At 48.2% G+C, this 14,272-nt stretch overlaps 1 protein-coding gene across 6 annotated transcripts in view; it reads right to left on the reverse strand.

Annotated features, from left to right (window-relative positions):
• Positions 1 to 1,192: 1,192 nt before the first annotated feature.
• Positions 1,193 to 14,272, reverse strand: part of LOC128342566 (uncharacterized) — a 51,261-nt gene continuing 38,181 nt past the window's right edge. For all 6 annotated transcript variants that reach the window (XM_053289982.1, XM_053289977.1, XM_053289979.1 and 3 more), the window contains 3 exons: positions 3,973 to 4,057; positions 3,425 to 3,512; positions 1,193 to 1,361 (listed from right to left, as the gene is read on the reverse strand). In XM_053289982.1, the coding sequence (XP_053145957.1) occupies positions 1,251 to 1,361; positions 3,425 to 3,512; positions 3,973 to 4,057 (284 nt within the window). In that variant the 3' untranslated portion in view covers positions 1,193 to 1,250. The remainder of the gene's footprint in view (positions 1,362 to 3,424; positions 3,513 to 3,972; positions 4,058 to 14,272) is intronic.

The raw sequence follows: 14,272 nt of genomic DNA on the forward strand, positions 1-14,272 counted from the left end.
TGCCCATTCATCTGCTCCCCACTGCAAGCACCAGCAGGGAGGCAGCATCATTAGGAAGTCGTGGTGGCCAGGGGAGATCAGGGGCAGCACAAGAGGGATAGTGCCAGCCCCCAAAGAAAAATATTGGGAAGTGGGAACTTGGCAGGTAGGGGTGAGTCCGAACCGGTCCGGCGGCCATTCTAAGGAATGGCTGAACTGCCGGACCGGTTCGGCCCTTGCTGGTCCGTGTCCGGGTGGGGGGGTATAACTTTAAGGGCGGGAGGGCTTTCTTACCCCTCCCGCCTCTTCGCCCCCTCCAGCGCCCCTATTTAACTGAATAACGGGGCGCTGGAAACCAGCCGCCCCCGCCGCCCCCCCGAGCAGATTTACATGCAAAGGTACCCATACCCCTGCCGCCGCTGTCGCCCGCCCGCCAGCCAGCCCTCCCTCCCTCCCTCCCTCCCAGCTGCCCGCCCGCCCGCCCGAGTCCTTACCCAATGCTTTAGGAGAAAACGAGAGGAGCTACCTAACAGAGCTCCTCTCGTTAGGAAGGCCTCCAGCAGACTGAAGGCGCTTTGCGCGCGCGCACATGCGCGCGCCGCAAAGGACGCCGATCGCCGGAGGCCTGGTCTACCTGCCCGGAAAAGGCCGGGTAGACCGGGCCTCCGATCGCCGGAGGCCCGGTCTACCCGGCCTTTTCCCGGCGGGTAGACCGGGCCTCCGGCGATCGGTGTCCTTTGCGGTGCGCGCATGCGCGCGCGCGCAAAACGCCTTCAGTCTGCTGAAGGCCTTCCTAACGAGAGGAGCTCTGTTCGGTAGCTCCTCTCGTTTTTTCCTAAAGCATTGGGTAAGGACCCGGGCGGGCAGGCAGCTGGGAGGGAGGGAGGGAGGGCTGGCTGGCGGGCGGGCGACGGCGGTGGCAGGGGTATGGGTACCTTTGCATGTAAATCTGCTCGGGGGGGGGGAGTGGGGGGGGCGGCTGGTTTCCAGCGCCCCGTTATTCAGTTAAATACGGGCGCTGGAGAAGGTGAAAAGGCGGGAGGAGTAAGAAAGCCCTCCCGCCCTAAAAGAAAGGGCCCCCCTTCGGTGCCGGTCCGGACTGGTCCGGACTGTGCACATCTCTATTGGCAGGGTCAAGTGGTTTCACCCCCTCAACACAGGCCACGATAGGACGAGCTACACCACTGCCACCTAGACCCTCAAAACAATCATGTAAAAGTAACCATATTTATTGGAATTGGTGTGATCTTGGAATCCTGCAGCTGCATCCATCATTCAAGAATGTCATAATAAATGGCTGGTTTTGCTGTTTTGTCAAGAAACTGCTCCAGCTTCAGGCCAATCTGCAACAACAGGGCTTCATCCCACCATTTTGCCATGATCTGTGAAAGAGACACAACAGGATACCATGTGAAAAAGAATGCTGCAGTCACTGCAGGAAGAATGCCAAGAGGAGCTGCTGGGAGATCCTCCATCAATTCATTTGTCTTCTAGCTGGACAGTCCCTGGCAAGGTGGACCTTAAAAGAAGGCATCGGAGCTCATGAAAAGGGAAGTGATTAGCTGTATGAAAACCGGGCAGCTGGGAGGAAAGAGCACATGATAGTTGGGAACCGCACTGGCCATAAGCTATGTAGCAAAAGCACTGTAATAACCTGTCCTTATCTCCATCCAAATGTTGACCTACATGTTATAAATCCTATCCTACATGCAGAGAATGGGCATCTTCCCACTTGCCTCTCATGAAGATCCACACCTGTATTAGAAGGGGCTCAGTTAAACAGCAGAATGTGTGCAAAAAAAGAACCTGATAAACAAGCCACAGGTGAGAGATAGGCCATTAATGAGTTACTACAACTGCCAATGGATACATAAGCTGTGCAAGAGAAAAATGGGACAGTTGTGGGCCTGTATCTAGGATTGCCATTACATGCATTAATAGCACCACTATTAGGGGTGTGCACGGAACCGCCAACTGTGGTCCGGCACTGGGTGGGGGGGGTATCTTTAAGAGCGGTGGGAGGGTTTACTTACGCCTCCCGCCGCTTTCCTGCTTGGCGCCCGTAATTCTACGAGTAATTGGGGCGGCAGGACACCAGCCGACGTCGCCGCCCCCACGCGACCGGATTACGGGCCAAATCGGTCCAAACTACTGCCGCCGCCGCCGCCAAGCACCCACCCAGCCGCCCAACACAAGGCCCGATTTCGGGCCAAAGAAGCCACCCCCACACGGCCGGATCACGGGCCAAATTGGCCCGAACTACAGCCGCCGCCGCCCGCCCGAGTCCCAACCCCAACAAGGCTGGCGTCAGTCAGGGAAAGGGGCGGCAGGGAGGTGTTTGCGAGGCCACCCCTTTCCTGACGTTGCTCTTCAAAACTCCCAGACGTCCTTTGTGCCCAAAGCCCCAGTTCGGCCTGAGACTTTGCGGAGAGAGAAGCTCTGTTTGCGAGCTCCTCTCCTTCGAGTTGTGGGGCCCTGATCGGCCCTGGGGTTGGGACTCAGGCGGCTGGGCGGGTGGGTGGCGGCGGCTGTAGTTCGGGCCAATTTGGCCCGTGATCCAGCCGTGTGGGGGTGGCTTCTTTGGCCCGAAATCGGGCCTTGTGTTGGGCGGCTGGGTGGGTGCTTGGCGGCCGTGGCAGTAGTTTGGGCCGATTTGGCCCGTAATCCGGTCGTGTGGGGGCGGCGACGTTGGCTGGTGTCCTGCCGCCCCAATTACTTGTAGAATTACAGGCGCCAAGCGGGAAAGCGGCAGGAGGGGTAAGTAAACCCTCTGGCAGCTCTTAAAGATACCCCCCACCCGAACTGGACCGCCCAGGTCCAGACCGGTCTGGAGGCTTTTTAAATGGCCTCCGGACCCATCCCTAACCACTATTTGATGTCTAACCTATCAACTTCTTTGAACCATCACGAGTAAATGGTTCCTTGGCAAAGAAGCAGGAAGATAGTTTATTTATTGTTGAATTTATATACTGCCTTTCATTAAAACAATCTCAAGGTGTTTTACAGCAAAATTTAAAAACAAGATTGTAAAAAGGACACAATCAAAATATTAAAAATACAAAACAAATCTGATTGAAAAATCTAAAACACAAGCATAAAAGCAATACAACAATGAGTTGCATAATTGTCAGTAGGATCTTGCAGTAATAAAGACATGCCCTCTGCCCCCAAGAGCACCCCACCAAGTCTTGGAGTACTACTTGTAACCAGTAAGGAGTAGAGGGGCATCTTCTCATATTGGTCACCACAGCTGAGAAGTGCTAGGATGGGAGACATCAGGCAAGGGAAGAACACAGACATGAGGCCAATGCTCAGCCATTTCTGCTATACCCAACTAGTTTTATGAGCAAGAATATTGCTCACTGTATGAGATAGATCCTGAGAAAAATAACTTAAGCTGGTGCTGACCATCTGGGCAGCACCAGCAAGATAAGGTAATGCTTACCTGAAGACTGATTGGAAGTCCTGAACCAGTGTATCCAACTGGCACCACCAGTGCTGGAATGCCTGTCAAATTGGCCAGCTGCATATATCTACAAGGATCAAAAGGAGAGGAGTCATCACTTGTGCTATGGCTCTACCACAACAGTCCCAGAGAAGAAACAGTGACCTCTCTGTACATAGTGTAACCCTGTTCCCCCTTTTTTATTTTATTTTATTTTTTTGCCAATCAACACTTGTTTAACACTGAAGGTCACCCTGGAAAATTAGCTTAGTTTCCACTAACCAAGCATTTTAGTCTGTGGTGGTAGTTAACACCCCAAATAAGTTATTAATATGAGAAGAATTATGATATGCAGAACAAAAGCAAGTAACAAAATCTATTAATCTAACAGACCACAAATACAAAATTACCACTTTAGCAGACAGAATTTCAGTTTCAGGGAGGATGGGTGAGTGGAAGGTACCCTAGACGCTTGGTCTGATCCCTCCCTCAACTCACTATCCCACAACTGGCATTTTGCTTTGAATGGCACTCAGTCTTATTCTTACCTCATAGTCCTGAGCGTTGTCTGGACATCACTACACCCAGTCTGGAGATCCGAGGCCTGAATTCTTGGGGCAGGACATGCAGTACCTTGTACAAGAGAAAAACATGTGATGATAAACAGACATATGCTCTCTTCTCTTGAATGCAGGCTCTTATACCCTCATCAAATACATAACTTTTTAGTTAAGACTGAAAAATTGTTTTCTCAAGTAAAAATAGCAGCTCACCATCACTCAACAGATCATCATCTAATCTGGTTTTGGAAGCCAAAATGAACTGAGAGGAGTTTAATCCTCATCTGGATTTTGGGGTAGATTTTTACCCCTGGCTGCGTAAGTGTGCATAAACAAGCAGACCACTGCACTTCCAGCTATATCCTTGTCACACTCTTACCTGCACTTTGGTACACAATATAACCACAAATATGGCCCCTCACCAGTTATGATATTTATGCTTTTAATAAAAGTATGACACAGGATAGAAAACCACTCCAGAAATGAATGGACTCCCTATAGTAGGACGGTTCTATCCCATTCCTATGTTGTTAAGTCAATTGGGATAGGAGAGAACACCCTGTTTTTCTTTGAAAACTTCAGTTTTGTTTCCCCTCGCAAACTCATCTGACCTTGAAAGATGATAGTATCTCAAAACCAATCTGAGGCACTGCATAGTTCTGTGCTCCCGAGTTATTAGGGCAGATCGGAGCATTGGTCACTTACTGTGAAGGTTCCTTCTTGACGCTGGGTCCAAGGACATTTCACCAATGGGTTAACCTTCCCACATGCTCCGAAGGCAGGTCTATGTAAATTAATGTAAAGCCTTTAAGAGCCTGGGAAGGGTGACCCTGCCCAGTTCTTTTGATTGAGTGAGTTAGTGCAATCAGTTAACTGAACAAGAGGCACCTTTTTTAAAGTGGTGATTCTCTTTATTTAGCAGGGGGAGAACAACTGGCCCTATCTAATCCCAGCTCAGCATTCCCCCAGTGGCTGTTGCTGGTGTCTACCTTTATGTTTCTTTTTAGATTGTGAGCCCTTTGGGAATCTTTTCCTTCCTTCCTTATTTATTTATATCTATGTAAACCACTTTGAGAACTTTGGTTGAAGAGCACTATATTTGTTGTAGTAGTCATCGTCAAGTTGGGGTCGACTCTTAGCGACCACCTAGATAGCTTCTCTCCAGGATGACCTGTCTTCAACTTGGCCTTTAAGGTCTCTCAGTGATGCATTCATTGCTGTCGTAATCGAGTTTATCCACCTTGCTGCTGGATGTCCTCTTCTTCTCTGTCTTTCAACTTTCCCCAGCATTGTGGACTTCTCAAGGGAGCTAGGTTTTCACATAAATGTGTCCGGGGTATGATAGTTTGAGCCTGGTCATTTGTGCCTTGAGTGAAAATTCTGGATTGATTTGTTCTATGATCCATTTGTTTGTTTTCCTGGCTGTCCATGGTATTCTCAAAAGTCTTCTCCAGCACCAAAGTTCAAAAGTGTCAATACTTTTTCTATCTTGCTTCTTCAAAGTCCAGCTTTCGCATCCATAGAGTGTCACGGGGAAAACCATGGTCTGAACGATTCTAATCTTTGTAAGTATAGACACATCATGGCATCTAAATATCCTTTCCAAGGCCTTCATTGCAACCCTACCAAGTGCTAGTCTGTGGCATATTTCTTGACTGCTGGATCCTTTATTGTTGATGGTCGATCCTAAAAGGCAAAGCTATCCACCCCTTCAATGTCTTCATTATCAATTCTGAGGCTGATTGCTGTACCCGTTTTCATTAGTTTAGTCTTCTTGACATTTAGTCGTAGTCCCATTTTTTCACTGTGCTCCATTACTGGAGCTTGCAGATCATCCACATTCTCAGTTCTTTTAGGCCAAGAAAGAATACTACCCCCCTCTGTGTAGGTAACAACAGTTCACTAAAATTTTTAAATGGAAGAGAGGCAGAAGAAGGGAAAAGGGGGAAATACAGGAGTTTCCTCTCCTTGGAGTGGGCCCAGGCACAAGGGTGGGTCAAGATGTCCTTGGACTCAGCATCAAGAAGGAGCCTTCACGGCAAGTGACCAATGCGCCATTCTCTGATGCCGGGCTCCAAGGACATCTCACCAATGGGACATACCAGACCCTTGTCCATTCCTTGATGGAGCGCCTGGGGCTAGTTCGGGGGAGGACCTGCTGAAGTACCCATCTGCCAAAAGCCGCCTGGGCGGAGGTGTAAGTATCTAGCTTGTAGTGCTATATGAAGGAAGATGTCTTTCATGTAGCTGCCCTGCAGATTTTGTGGATGGGGCATTGGTTGAAAAAGCTGCTAATGTTACCACTGCTCTAGTAGAATATGCTAGAATACTCATTGGCAGTCGAAGATGTAGGGATTCATATGCTATTGCTATGCAAGCCCTGATCCACCTGGCAATGGTCAGCACCGTGACCAGTTGCCCCATGGATGTGGGCAAAAATTAGATGAAGATGGAAAAAGTAATCCAGAATCAGGTGGAATGTGTCCGCAGAAAACACACAAAGATCCTTATGGACTGACAGGGTAATTCAGACACTCTTCTGGCTGATGTGGTGGCGATCAGGAAAGCCAGTTTGAAAGTCAACATTTTTAGCAGAATAGATGCAACTGGTTTGAAGGGGGGTGACTGAAGGGCCCCATAGGAGCATATGGAGACTCCAGGATGGGAAGCAATGGACCGTAGGTGGGGACAGGAGGGTTGCCCCTTTCAGGTAGCATTGTAGATGAGGATGCGTTTTAAGGGATTTAGTGGAGACGCCTGAAATGAGCCCCACTAATGATGTTGCTTGTCATTTAAGAGTGTTTGGCTTTAATCCCTTGTCCAGGCCATCTTGTAGAAACTGAAGTGAAACACTTACTTCAGTTTCTACAAGATGGCCTGGACAAGGGACTAAAGATGGTGGCTTTTCCCCATGGTACAGAGTGTCGAACGGACCAGCGAAGGAGCGCTCCCCAAGTGTATTGGTAAATGCAGTTCATCGAGGCTCATCTTGACACCATCAGGGTGTTGAGGATTGTGTTGGAATAGCTGTGTAGCTTTGGCAGGCCCCATTCAGTAGCCATCTGGCTACATTTAACCAAGCTGGGCTGTGGTGTTGTATAGGGCCCAGCAACAAGAGGTCTTTGGAGAGAGGAAGCCACCACAGTTCTGCCACTGCTAGATTGCAGAGTTCTGTAAACCATGGTCTCCTGGGCCACAATGGGGCAATAAGGATCATTTTTGCCTTGGAGAGGTGGATTTTCTTGATGACATGTGTTAGTAACAGCAACGGTGGGAATGCATAAAGAAGACCCTGTGGCCAGGGGCTCGAGAGTGGATCTACTTGTTCTGCTTGTTTGCACGGGAACCAGATGAATAACCTCTTGGTTTTCGTGTTGTGGGAGTTTACAAAGAGGTCCACCAGTGGGGTGCCGAACATCTCCGTGAGAGTCTGGAAAACCGAAGGTTTGAGTTCCCACTCCCTGGGTAGTAATTCTTTTCGACTGAGCCAATCTGCTATTTATTTATTTAAAATATTTCTATACCACCCAAAACATGCGACTCTGGGCGGTTTACAATTAACAATTAATGAATGACATTTAGGTCCCCCCGGACATGGTGCGCTGTGATAGAAGCTAGGTTGTGCTGCCCATTGAAGCAGCAACATAGTCTCCACCTGTAAGGAATGGGATCTGGTCCCTCCTTATTTGTTCACATGGGCCTGGGCCATCATGTTGTCCATCTTGACTATGACATGTCTCTGTGTCAGATAGTGAAAACCTTGGAGAGCCAACCTGATGGCCCTTTGTTCTCGCCAGTTTATACTGTGTCTTCTTGTGACCAAATGCCTTGGGCTGATAGGGATTGACAGTGGGCTCCCCAGCCGCAATCGCTCGCATCTGTTGTTACAATGACCCTTGCAGGGTCCAGGAACTGTTTTCCTTTTGTGAAGTTGGTGGATACTGTCCATCATCGGAGTGATTGGCAGACTGGTATCAGTAATCGAACCAATTTGTTGAATTTCTGTGCAGTCGAGAGGTGATGCGGAAGTAGAAACCATTGCAGTGACTGGAAATGAAATCTGACCCACGGTATGGAGTCCAAGGCTGCAACCATGAGGCCTAGGAGGCAAGCCAGTGACATGATGGGTATTTTCTTGGGGGGAAGCGCCTCCTGGGCAGTGTTCGTTAGGGACTTAAGGCGGTCCTGTGGGAGGAAGAGTTTGTCTGCTTGGGTGTCTATTAAGATTCACAGGTGTAACAGTTGATGTGATGGTACTAGCTGGCTATTTAGGTCGTTTATGAGGAATCCGTGTTCCTGCAGGACTCATAAGGTTGTTTTGATGTCTATGTGTGCTTGTTCTAAGGACAGAGACTGGATGAGGACATTGTCAAGGTAAGCAAAGAGGCAAACTCCTTGGAGCTGAAGGTGCGCCACCACTGGTGCCAATAACTTGGTGAAGATTCTGGGAGCCGAGGAAAGGCCGAAGGGCAGGGCCTTGTACTGGTAATCTACTCTGGCGTATTTGAACCAGAGGAGCCCCTGATTGAGGGGATGTATACTATTTTGGAGTTAGCCTTCCTTGAAGTTTACTGATGAGAGGAAGTCGTGGTGGAGCACCTCTGAGATCGATAGGAGGGATTCCATCTGGAACTGACGCTTTGGTATTTATTTGTTTAAGTATTTTAGGTAGATAACCACCTTAGTGAGCTGTCTCTTTTCAGCAGGGTAAAGAATAGATGCCTTTCCCTGGGTGGTTTGGTAGGCACCAGCTCTATGGCCCCTATGTCTTTGAGATGTTGGATGGTGGCTAGGAGGCCTGCGTGCTTGTTAGGCGAGCGTGAGACTGGTGTTGGAAGGAATCTGTTTGGGGGAAAGGCATTTAACTATTTTCTACCCCAGTTCTAGTGACCCGAGGACCCAATTGTCCTTTGTGGTCTGAGATCACATGTGGAGATGGGCCAAGAGCCGACCCCCCAGTGTGGTCCTTCCTGAGTCAGAATTATTGTTTGTTGGACTTGCCAGTCAGGAAAGTCTGGCAACCCTGATTGAATGGCCTTGTTTGGTGCTGGCAGACGCGTATCCAGGGTGGGGCAGCCATGGCACGTGCCCTGGGCGCCACCTGAAGGGGGCGCAACTGCCATGACTTGTCCCCACCCCAAAAAATGAATTCAGCGAGCAGGCGCTGTGCCGTGCCTCACTGCTCACCACTGCTGCGGCCAGCGTCTCCGGTTGTATGTATTTTGGGAATCTTTTGGTCACTCTTGTTAAGAAAACCCTTTTTAAAAAAATGATTGTCATTGAACATGTTAATTCTGCACTTAGGTCATCATTATTACAATTGAGTGCATTTATTATGTAAGTAGTTGTCCACTGCACCACTGAGAGACCACTGAATGCACCACTGAGAGACCTTAAATGCCACGTTGAAGACAGATCATCCTGGAGAAAATCTATGCCATCCCAGGTGGCTTTGTTTATTAAAGTGTAAACTATCTTCCACATCCTTCAGTATCAAAGTGCACCTATACTCAGCATTTCATAATATGTATGTAGTTAAATAGAATTTATTATTATTATTTTATTATCATTTACATTTTATATCCCACTTTTCCTCCAAAGAGCCCAGAGCGGTGTACTACATACTTAAGTTTCTCCTCACAACAACCCTGGGAAGTAGGTTAGGCTGAGAGAGAAGTGACTGGCCCAGAGTCACCCAGCAAGTGTCATGGCTGAATGGGGATTTGAACTCAGGTCTCCTCGGTCCTAGTCCAGCACTCTAACCACTACACCACGCTGGCTCTCATTCAATTTATTGAATGGTTAAAAGCAGACAATCAACTAATTTTCTTAAGTAAGTTGATAGCTTTATTGAATATTGATATTATGATTTTCAGTGGGCACAGGAATTCCTATAGATTCAATATCTCTGTGGGAAAATAATGGAATTATTTCATGGTATTCGGCCTGAAGTACACTGTGAATGTCTGCTCTCTAATGAACATATGTATCTACAAAAATCATTAACAGAGCACTTTGAACTGCAAAAGTATCTAACAGTCTGCCTGGTTATGTTTGCCTCATACCAACCCTTAATTATTATGGGTGAGAAGCACTAGTTTGCCAGATCACATCATAGACCAATTTGCATCAGTGAAAGCAAGGAAGGTTCAGTTATAATTTTCAGGTAGTGCCATAATTAATTAAAAGATTAACGAGCTTGTCTTGTATTTTTGAGCTGATATTACGATAAAGTTATCTGAAAAATTCGTGTCAGATGTTTGGACAGGGGTGCAATTTCAGTGCTTGCCCTAGGTGCTATTTTCTCTAGATACGCCTCTGGGTGCTGGCGATTCCAGGTTTAGCATTGGGACTTGAAATCCCTGTCTCGTCCCCAAAAGAAGGACCTGAATGGACAAAAGGACTGAAAAGGCTTTTTTAGTGGGAAGCAGTTATTTACGCTTGATAGACAGCATGGACTTCCGTTTATCTTTATTCTCAACGAATATCTTTTATAGCTTTGTGTAAACCGACCTGAGCCATTTTTGGAAGGGTGGTATAGAAATCGAATGAATGAATGAATGAATGAGTAAATCCTTTAGGGCCTTCCCTAAACAACTTTGTGGCTTCGTAAGGTACTGATTTGAGATTGGTCCTGGATATGGCATCGACCCTCCAATATTTCAGCCAGAGGCTTCGGCCCACAACCGCTGCAGTAAAAGCCCTGGAGGCAAATTGGATAGAGTCCATAACTGCATCTGATATGAACACCTGAGCCTTTTAGATCTTTAAGAGCTGTTGTCTTAGACGTGCAGGGTCAGTGGTTGGATCATGTAGTAGGTCATCCAGCCACATAAGGGATGCTCTAGAACACAAGCATGCTGCATCTGAGGACGTGACAGCCAGGGAAGAAGCATCCCGTGTGCACCTGTAAGCAGATTCAATGTACTTATCGCTTTGGTCTTTTACAGCAGCGTCCCCATCTGTAGGGAGCAATGCCCCCAAGAGGAGTTGTACCACTGGCGCATCTGTAAGGGGCATTTTAAAGAGGTCTGCTGCCTCCTGCTGAAAGGAATAGTATTTATTTACCACTGCCCAATATTTTCTGTTAGACACTGGCATTTGCCATTCCTGTTTCATTGTGTCTAAGAAATGCTCTGGAAATGGCAAGGTGATTTCTAGGGATGTGCAAATCGATTTGTACCCAAATCTAGCTGATTCGAGTGATTTGGAGACAAAACAAATCGCCCCTGTGGTCCATTGGCTAGATTCGGATCCAAATTGAATCACATCTGATTCGATTTGAATCGATTCAAGATTTGGATCCCTCCTATTAATTTCCCCAGATTACCAGCTTTCATTTTTAAAAAAAGCTAAGCTCTAGCCCTCGTAGAAGTGGACTTATGGAGCAAAATGTGTGGTCACTATTATTCAAGTGTTTAGATTCTTTGGTGTATAATAACATTCCCTCAACGAATCCCTATGAGGATTCATTACACACCCTCATTTCTTCTATTCATTTTGACTGTCTTTTGAACAGTGGAACATAGGAAGCTGCCATATACTGAGTCAGGCCATTACTAGCTCAGTATTGTCTTCACAGACTGGCAGCAGCTTCTCCAAGGTTACAGGCAGGAATCTCTCTCAGCCCTATCTTGGAGAAGCCAGGGAGGGAACTTGGAACCTTCTGATGCTCTTCCCAGAGTGGCTCCATCCCCTGAGCAGAATATCTTACAGTGTTCACACTTCTAGTCTCCCATTCATTTGTAACCAGGGCAGACCCTGCTTAGCTAGAGGGATAAGTCATGCTTGCTACCACAAGGATAGCTCTTCTCCCATGACAGTGCCAATTGTCAACTGCCATGTGCCAACTACATCCCCCTTCCACGTGCAAGGCAATGGGGTACTACTCAGTTTATGTTCTCCCCCACAAGTGTTTAGGTTCTTTGGTGTCTAATGACCTTTCCTCATAATGAATCCCTATGAGGATTCATTACACACCAAAGAGTCTAAACACCTCAAAAATTCCTAAAATATAAACTGAGTGGGTTGGGAGGTAGTTGGAACATGGGATGAAACTAATTCCGCACCCCCACCTGCAAAGGAGTGGGGTCAAAATGAACAGAAGAAATGGTGTGTAATGAAGACACCAAAGAATCTAAACACTTCAAAAATACCAAAAAAATAAACTGAGTACCCCAGTGGGTGGAGGGTGTAGTTGACACATGGCAGTTGACAGTTGGCACTGTCCAATGAAAATCAAAATGAACAGAGGAAATGAAGGCATATGATGAATCCTCATAGGGATTCATTATGAGGAAAAGTTATTATACACCAAATAATCTGAACACTTGAAAAATAACGACCACACATTTTGCTCCGTAACTCCTTCTACAAGGGTTAGAGCTTAGCATTTTTTTAAAAAAATGAAAGCTGGGGACCCATGTTAGGGTTGGGATATGGCGGAAATGTTCAAAATCAGTAATAAATAAATAAATAAATAAATAAATAAAAATCAACCAATTGTCCCACTGCCTTGAAATTTGGGTGGTAGGCGGCACCCATAGGGACCTACCTATCAACCACATTTGTTGCCCCTAGGACCTTGGTGTAGTGGTTAGAGTGCTGGACTAGGACTGGGAAGACCCGAGTTCAAAATCCCCATTCAGCCATGATACTTTCTGGGTGACTCTGGGCCAGTCAGATAGCAAAGCCTGAGGGGAAGTACTAAAAGGAGAGCTAATGAGCTGAGGAATCAACAAAAGCAAGTTTAGGGGCCATAAGTGATCGTTCCTGCAAACTGGAGGAGGTTGAAGCTACAAGCATTTCTTTCTCTCTCGGCATGGTGTCTGGATTTTGGGAGTCCGGATAAAGGATTCCCAACCTGTAGTGTATGGTTTGAAATGTTCATTTTTCCGAGCTAACAACTGACATTCTCTGTGAGTTGTGAAGTCACACAGGACACCATGTTTGGCATGTGGTGGGTACCACTGCACTCCCCTGAAGTGGAATATTAAGTTACTAGCTGAGCCGGGCGCAGAGTATCTGCACCTCCAACCGGCCCAGCCACCACCACTTTTCTCCCCCCCAAACGGCATGCCTGGCTGCTCCCCACCACCACCCACTTCTCGCTCCCCATCTCCACGCTTTCTGATGGGCCAGCTGGCCGGCCCGCTTCTTCTCCTCACTCCACCATGCTTTCTGGCTTGCGGGCTGGCTGGAAAACTGGCCCACCACCTCCTCCTGGCAGGTGGCCGGCCGGGACAGGTCAGCCCACCACCGGCTTCCTCCTCCTTTCCCCAGCAGCCGGGCCAGGCTAGCCCGCTGCCGCCGCCTCCAACCAACCGGCAGCCAGACGGGTTTGCCACCTCCTCCTCTGGCCAAGCCAGAGCCAGGCTGGCCCACCACCTCCCCCTGGCAGGCAGGCGGGTCAGGTCGGCCCGCCACCACCTCCTCTGGAGACCGGGCCAGGGCCAGGCCGGCCCGCTGCCTCTGGCCTCCTCCTCCTCCTCCCAGCGGCCGGCCGGGCCGGGCCAGGCCAACCCGCCACCTCCTCCCAGCGGCCAGCCGGGCCAGGGTCAGACCAGCCTGCAGCCTCCTCCTCCAGGCCGACCCGCCTCTGCTGCCATTGTCTCCCATCCTGTCGCTATCTCCCACGCAGCTGCTCTCGTGAGAGCTGCCACTCATGGGATTAGACACCTCCTCCCGGCGGCCGGCCGAGAGGCCCATGGCAGCCCGCCACCGCCTCCTCTGGTGGCCAGGCCGGCCTGCAGCCGCCGCCTCCAGGCTGGGCCAGCCCGTCACCACTGCCATTTGTCTCCCATCCCGTCACTATCTCTCAGGTAGCTGCTCTCGCGAAAGCTGCCACGCATGGGATTAGTGACGGGTAATAATAAATAAATAAAAAGTTAAATAAATATATAGAGAAATGAATATATAGATTGTAGGTCCCGTGGTCTGGTGCATTCAGTGTAACCAATGGGACTACTTAAAAGTAGGAAGTCCTACTCATGAATTAAAAAAAAACCCATGACTCCAGTTGAGGGTTAAAAAAGGACACACACACAGAGTTCAGTAAAATGATTTTCAGAGAACCTTAACTAACTAGTTTGAATCAACCAGTGGGAAAATGCAGTTTTTAAGAACCACATTATAGTAGATCTGGAATACTCACAAATGTCAGTGACGTAACTGAACCTGCAGCTTGAAAAGGATTGCATCTCTTACTGCAAAGCTGCAAGAGGGCCAGATACACAATTTTACAGCTGTACAAGAGTAGATCAAGTGCAGCACCCTTTACAGAAGCTGG

This window comes from Hemicordylus capensis, chromosome 2 (genome assembly GCF_027244095.1).
Source record: "Hemicordylus capensis ecotype Gifberg chromosome 2, rHemCap1.1.pri, whole genome shotgun sequence".
Lineage (NCBI taxonomy): Eukaryota > Metazoa > Chordata > Lepidosauria > Squamata > Cordylidae > Hemicordylus > Hemicordylus capensis.